Consider the following 7798-nt stretch of genomic DNA (forward strand, 5'->3'; position numbering starts at 1 on the left):
TACAAATCATGGATGAATAAAACGGTTGATTACATTTTAAGTCTTGTCCATGGCTACGAATATACGTTTTTTATTTATTTGTTTGAATTACATTACAAAGTATAAAAACATTGGACGAACATATCCCCTCTGTACCGTACACGAGATTTACCGAACTCTGTACCGTTCACGATATTTACCGTACCGTCACCCCCATGGATCGAATGGTATTGTCCTATTGTTAAACGCTAACCAAAATTAGTAAACAACATGGCGGACTCGACTCGCCGGAATGCCCGGGCGTCGATCATAAAAAGTGTGGTTAGCTGCTCGAATTCGCCACTCCGGTTCAAATTTTGAGCATAAACGAATATTATACAGTACAAGGATTGCTGCCGCTGCCCCGCGCGTTAGGTATTCCCCCCTGTTCGCCTCCGCGCGTGCCCGGACACTCCCTCGCGTGTCCGGGCGTTAAATAGTAGGACCGGTATTTTAATATTCCCATTTGGAAACTTCATTGACACCTCTAACTAGTAATAATAATATAACTACCCTGAATTTACTCAAAATTCGTTTTGTTGTCAGTTCCAAATAATTCAATATTTACTAACAGGGTTTTATATTCACATGTAGGATTCTGTATACCATTTAATAGTTTTTGATGGTAATAATTTTCGTGGTTGGAAAAAAATAGTTATTGTTCATTTTAGGCTGTTTTGCAAGTTTTCCTATTCATAGAGCGTTTATTACGTGCGTTTTGTATATTGTGTATTTTTGCTTGTTTCTGTTTTATATTATATGCAATCAGATTATTCCCAGCATAGGGGACCTACATGTCTAAATACATGTTTATTATAGTGGTATTGGGTAATAAACAATGTTCATCATTGTGGAATGTTTATTATTGTAATTATAATATACCATCATTAGCCATATCTTAGATGATATTACTTATTTTGGCTTATATTATGGCCAAAACTCAACTGGATGTAGCATTAAACTTGTGTTGTATTGTTAGCTGGCGTTAACTTGACTTTTACAGGTAACTTGCAACTTTCCTGGGCAAGTCAATGTTCCAATAACCCCCATCAACTTACCCCATTATATGAGGGAAGCGACTGCAAAAAAGAGGATAATTTACTTCCTTTGTATAGTCACAACAATATTGCAACCTGAAAACAACGACTTGGCCACAGTACATACCTAGACAAAAATTAATTAGTCCCAAATCTGTCATCAGGGGAAGTGAGATTGTCACGAAATCTACCAAATCAAGTTCATAACATTAGATCATCTGATTATGCTAATAAGAAAGTCCCTTACTTATATTGCAATGTTCTTAGCGACTTTCTGAAGGAGTCAACTAACTCCCTGTTGCTGGGTCAATTATTAAAGTGTAACTGAATTGGGACAATTGACTTTTTTTGTGTGCAAAATTTATTTATAAAAACATTATGAAAAAAAATCAAGTGAAAAATGTACATAAATTAAGTAAACGATCAATAATAATGTTCTGGATAAGGACACGCCCACGTTCAGTTTCTTGGTCGACTCAGAGCGAGGCTCCAACTAGAGTACCTAATTAGCATACAAGGGTACTTTGTGACGTCACGGGGGGAACTTGTCATCGTCTCACAATGGATGCTATACGTATGCAGTGCTCGGAAAGCGACACGGAATCTATGTTATCGTCTGACGAGAGTTATGAAATCGAAGAGTATGATGACAATGAGAGATGTCACGATTTTGTTTTAGAGTGCCAGGGACAAATTGGCCCATACAGGTTTGAACCTGCAAGAAAAGTACGCGATGTGGGTGATCGTGTACCTTCCCAAAATGACCGTGACACAGAGTTTGAACATCGTGACCGGCTTGGTTTCCAGTTTCTGTCTTTTGTTCATCCAAATTCTAAACACATATCAGTGTGCAATTTTCAGTTTCTTGATCTTCTGAAGAAATCATGTAAAGACACAAAGTACGTGAACGGTGAATGCGTCCAGTGCTTACATTTTCCAATCGCCATTTTGTGTTTAGTTGTTGTTGTTCCACGATCGATCTAGTTATTTCGACTCTGGCATAATAACATGAATACATTCTAAACTTTTCAAGCAAATTAATATTCATATTCTACATGGAAAATATTATTCTTCTGGTTATTTACACAGTTATTCCCGAAACCCAAATAATTCATAACGAATCCAGATGGTGGATCAACAAATGATTCGGGCGTAAAATGGACACTGCAAATAACGGTATATGGAGAAGGTCCATCCCAATGTTTCCTGGTGTTCTTGACGGCTTTGGTCCACTGATGTCATAAATTCGAATCTTTTGGGAACCCATAAAGACTTACGCGATCGCCGTGTGTGTTACTACACCCGCCAACAACACAGCGTTTCCCCATGAAAACGATCGTGGTAACTTGTTGTATATGATGGTAACTTGAACTCGTAAGAATTCTCGATCTTGGTAACTCGTTGTATATGTTTACGAAACGCGTGCGTATGGAAAATGATAAACAATCCTGTCTGCTAGCTAGCTCATGCTTTATGCTCCCGTTGGTGGCGCCATTTCGGTTACACTCGTAATGCCGAAAAAACTCGAAGGTGATGGGAGAGGGTGGCGTGGCGCGATTTCGGAATATCATTGACTGTTTACCCAATTTATATACCCTTTTCACTTGATTTTTTTTCATAATGTTGTTTATAAATAAATTTTGCACACAAAAAAAGTCAATTGTCCCAATTCAGTTACACTTTAAATGATTGTTGAAACATACTTCATGTGAAGTACATGTATGTGCTTTGTTTGTGTTTGTAGACTATACTGGAATAAGGTGCATGATTTATTATCACCAAATTTAACGTCGTCTTGTTATACAGATTCAGGGCCACTGGAATACATTAAAGTAATATTTTATCGTCCAATAATGTACATTGTATATCAATGTCATAACAATGTTCAAATAGGGACAGTGGTGTATTATATTATTTAATAGAAGTTTTTCATGTTACTGTAGGAGAAAAACTTTACTAAGTTTAAATTTAGGTTTTTAACTGGTTTGTAAAAGAAACAATAAACTTGCTTGGTTTTAATTTAACACATTAGTTGTGCTGGTATCAACGGGAAAATAAAACCATAAAAATTACGCTCTGTAACATTTATCAAAGTGCCATAGTCAACATGCAGCACACATTCCGATTTTGTGTGTTTTACATAATTTACTTGTATTGTATACCTGTTGCATGGGACTCATATTAAACACTGCACGACAACTGTATTGCTTTAAATCATTAATGTCTATGTTTAAATGTCCATGAGCAGTTTTGTTTCTCTGAGCAAGTGACAAGTGTATAGTGGAGGGTTGAGAGCAGAGATACTTTATATATTTAGTCCCCGTTCGGACCTCCGTGTGTCCATGCGTGTGTGCGTGCGTCCGGACCTGTATCTTAGAAATGCCTGAACCAATCACAATCAAACTTCACACATACATCATACATGATATTATACATATGCACGTCAATTTGTTTCACGATCTGATTCAAGATGGTCGAATGGTGGCCATTTTTGTGCTAAAAAATCCTAAAAATCAAGCATTTCCCAGCTGTTTACAGATGGATTTTGTTCAAACTTGGTATATACATTAGACATTGTGGGACCTTGATGCAAATAATTTTGTTTTTCAGATAAGATTCAAAATGGCCGACTGACCGCCATTTTGTTTTCATGAATGTGGTTCTCGTGCCATATCTCTGACTTGCTTTCACTGATTATGTTCAAATTTTAAATATTCATTATACATCATGTCATAGATAGACAGATATATTGGTTTGACAACCCTATTTAAAATGGCCAAATGGTGGCCATTTTTGTGCTAAAAATCATCAAATATTAAGCATTTCTGGCATTTATGGATGGATTTCGTTCAAACTTGGTACATATATTAGACATTACAGGTTCCTGATGCACATCATTTATTTTTCAGATCGGATTCAAAATGGCTGTCTGGCGGCCATTTTGTTTTAATGAATGGGCTTCTAGATCTATATATCCGACTTGTTTTGACTGATTATGTTCAAATTTTAAATAATCATTATACATCATGTCATAGATAAACAGATATATTGGTTCGACGATCCTATTCAAAATGGCCGAATGGTGGTCATTTTTGTGCTAAAAAATCATCAAATATCAAGCATTTCTAACATTAATGGATGGATTTCATTCAAACTTGGTACATACATTGAACATTACGAGTTCCTGATGCATATCATTTTATTTTTCAGATTGAATTCAAAATGGCTGACTGGCGGCCATTTTGTTTTAATAATTGGGCTTCTAGAGCCATGTCTCTTAAATGCTTTGACTGATTATATTAAAATTTTATATATTCGTTATACATCATGTTATATATATACATGTATTGAAAATGGTTGATTTTGAATGCTGTTCCAGAGCAATATCTCTCAAAATGCACAAGTACTTGTTTGACGATCAGATACAAATGTCAATCATTTTAATGTTAAAAAATCATATTTCTGACATGGTTATATTCCAACTATATTACTATAAACAAAACTATATATCTTAAATTTGATAACTAACAGGGACTGTGCCATGCATGGCTTGTCTATTTCTCTTCAGATACAAGTTCTGCAATCATAGTGCCAGGGTACTATCATAATGCTGGAAGTTACATGTAATGATCGACTCGGCAAGAAAGTCAGAGTCAAGTGCAAGTATCCTTTTGGAAACGCATTATTACCGCTATACAACTGTACTTTCAGCATAAAACCTATCATAGACAATCAACACTATAATGTATTACTTGCAGTGTTCTCCCCAGGAATTTAAACCACTGTGGCGGCCTAATTTGCATATCATTTGCATGTCATTTACATAATAATAGAAATTGACCATCTGAAACGTTCCAGCCAAGATTATGTTCAAGACTTTCATGATCTTATTTACTACACAATTCTCCTTCAAAAAATCGACGACGTAATTATTTGGCGGATTGCTGGTTATTATTCCGACCATCAGCTTCTACAACGTTTACATTTACAGTAAATGAACGAACAAATAACACTTCCAAAGAATTATCAAAGTTACGACGTGACACAACTTACTTCGCAATGTTATACACCGGTTATACCAATAATTTCTCTTACTCAGTCATGATGCCATGCAAAAATTAAATACTTCTTTTTTTATATGAAAAAAACGTAAAATTTGAACTAGTTTTATCGGGAGAAATTATTTTTGATCACTCGAGCACTTCGTGAAAAAACACAGACCCGCCATGATAGCTGTGATGCGTTAGTTTGTGTCCTTTGACCCGGTGGGTCGAAAACGCCATTAACCAATCAGAATGCCGCATGGTAATGCCGGTAGAACCCGAAGTTTTCCGAATGATCGTGATCATAAAAATTACATTGCGGAAGTAAAGCGATGTCGTAGCACGATGTGTTGGTATGGATTTCAGATGAAAACTGCATGATGGTTTTCGAAAGAAGTGATTAGCAATTTTTGAAAGGTAAAAGAAGTCTTGAAAGAAGAATTTTTACATGATTCACGATGATAACAGTTCAAATGATGTATTTTACCCAATCACGCAATAAACACGTTGTTTTTTCTTGAGTAGCATAAACTGATCGTGAACTCCGCTTTGCCCATGTTACATCGGGATGGAATTGATTTTGAATGAATTTTAGCTATCAATCTAAAGACTGCATCTATCGTCAGAAAATATTTACTTACAAACAAAGAGGTGCTAATTTTACAAAATTGAGTTGTATTGTTCAAAGCCGATACCACATCACGCGACTATGTCAATTGTTTACAAATTATTATTCACGCCTGGCAGGATGCTTGTCGGTCGGTACTTTAGTATAATAACAATATGACAATTGTCGGACGCGTTTCCGTGGTGGTCGCAAATTTTGAGTGCCGGTTGGGCCGACCAGCATGACGAGATCCCTGGTTTTCTATCTGACAGCTGGGTTATATATACTCCCTGTGCTGTTGAAATGTTTTATAAATTTTAATTGATTATGACTAAATTAACCAAGATTATAATGTGAAATAGTCTAGAGCTTTTTTTCAATTATTTGGGTTTATACACTGAAATGAAATTCTTTTTCTTTGTCATGCAGGTACATTTTTGCAATTATGACTTAAGGGGCAGTAGCTGTCACACCTCGCATGTGCTACATTTGTGTTGATAAACATCAATTTTCCCACAATTCAATGCGCTCTTCTAATAAAAATCACAAGTTTCGACCAATGCACTAATTACGTACACTAATTACTGCATATGACTGCTTCGATACCTTCCAATCACCAAAGAAATTACATAGATTAAGCTTAATAACGTCTCAGTTTATACTCGTTGGTCTGCGCAACAGTCAAATGTGCCATCTTTGTTCATAGAGTCTCATTTCTTGTGCCATGCATACACGACGACCACCGCCCTTTAACTGAGATTTTTCTGAGCTTCACTTTATCATAATTATTCTGTTATACATTTTGATTACCCCATTACTAAACCAAGGCTTTGTTTATGTAACTCAGATTTTGTCCAATGAACTATGCATGTGTTGAAGTGATGATACATGTATTGGGCCTTATGCTTAACTCCAAGAGGTTACATATCCTGGTACTTTATCAATGAAGTTCTTATTCATGTTAAAAAATGAAAGCAGCTTTCATTGAAGTTCAGAATAGTTTAAGGCAATACATATAGCTATAACTATCAACCTTTTTCTCTATTATTAGTCCCACTTCAGACGTACGGTCTGACAATTGTCCCTTTGTTTGTCCCTGTATCTGCCTGGGCTGATTTCATCGAACATCAATCAGTTTATTTTTATGATCCAATTCACAATAGCAAAATTGATCAAAAAATTCATTTCAACGAAATGGTGATTAGTCGACCCTTAGGTTGCACATTGCATTTCATATAACATGTGTAGGGTCACGTTGCCCATGAAATTATGTCAATAATTCAGTAAAATTTTGTCATCTTAATGTGGTTATATTTAAGCAAAATAATTGTCAAAATAACAGCTATTGTCACTTTAAGATTAATCAATAGTCTCATGAAAGTCTTTGGAAATTGTTGATCATATTTGGGAAAAAATTTGGGATAAATGTGATACCTAACGTAAATTACAGGGTTTAATACATATACGACTCTTGAGGAGGAAAGGGGTTATAGACCTACTTGTAAAGATACGGCATACTAACATAGGTGATAGAATGTGATCTTGTGTGAACCTTCTGAGAGGCCACTTTGAACTCATCGGATTCATGTTGGTGAAACTACTGGTGAGCCTTAACTTCAAGTATAGTGAAATTATTATAGGATAAGAATACCCCCAAAATTACCAGGATGTATGACCTCTGAAGGTAACCCTATGTTGATGTTTGTACATGTCAGTATGTATGTGTATGATTTCTTAACTCTGTTGAACAGTGAAGACGATACAATTGGTGACCTGAAAAAACTTGTGGCTGCACAAACTGGCACCAGACCAGAAAAAATTGTCATCAAGAAATGGTATACAGTCTACAAGGACCATGTGACGATAGGCGATTGTATCCTTTTATACCGCCCTCGTGTGGCGATATGTGTTTTCCTGACTCAACCTTTGTGTGTGTCACCCTCTAGTGACAGTTTGTATTACTATAAAGCTTATTTGCACAGTTTTAATTTTAAGTTATTCATGGAAAGATAATTAGCCTTTTCACCACCAGTTTTCATCACAAAATAGTTATTTATAGTCTGCTCTTTGCTTCAGAAGATTGGGACAAAAAT

The 7798-nt window shown here is 35.9% G+C and overlaps 1 protein-coding gene across 1 annotated transcript in view; it reads left to right on the plus strand.

Annotated features, from left to right (window-relative positions):
- Positions 1–7578, plus strand: part of LOC144348072 (uncharacterized) — a 33964-nt gene extending 26386 nt beyond the window's left edge. Inside the window, exons 4-5 of the mRNA XM_078007573.2 lie at positions 4624–4718; positions 7457–7578. Coding sequence (XP_077863699.2) covers positions 4624–4682 — 59 coding nt within the window. The 3' untranslated portion in view covers positions 4683–4718; positions 7457–7578. The remainder of the gene's footprint in view (positions 1–4623; positions 4719–7456) is intronic.
- The last annotated feature ends 220 nt before the right edge of the window (positions 7579–7798 follow it).

This window comes from Saccoglossus kowalevskii, chromosome 17 (genome assembly GCF_978046115.1).
Source record: "Saccoglossus kowalevskii chromosome 17, keSacKowa6.1, whole genome shotgun sequence".
Taxonomy (NCBI): Eukaryota; Metazoa; Hemichordata; class Enteropneusta; family Harrimaniidae; genus Saccoglossus; species Saccoglossus kowalevskii.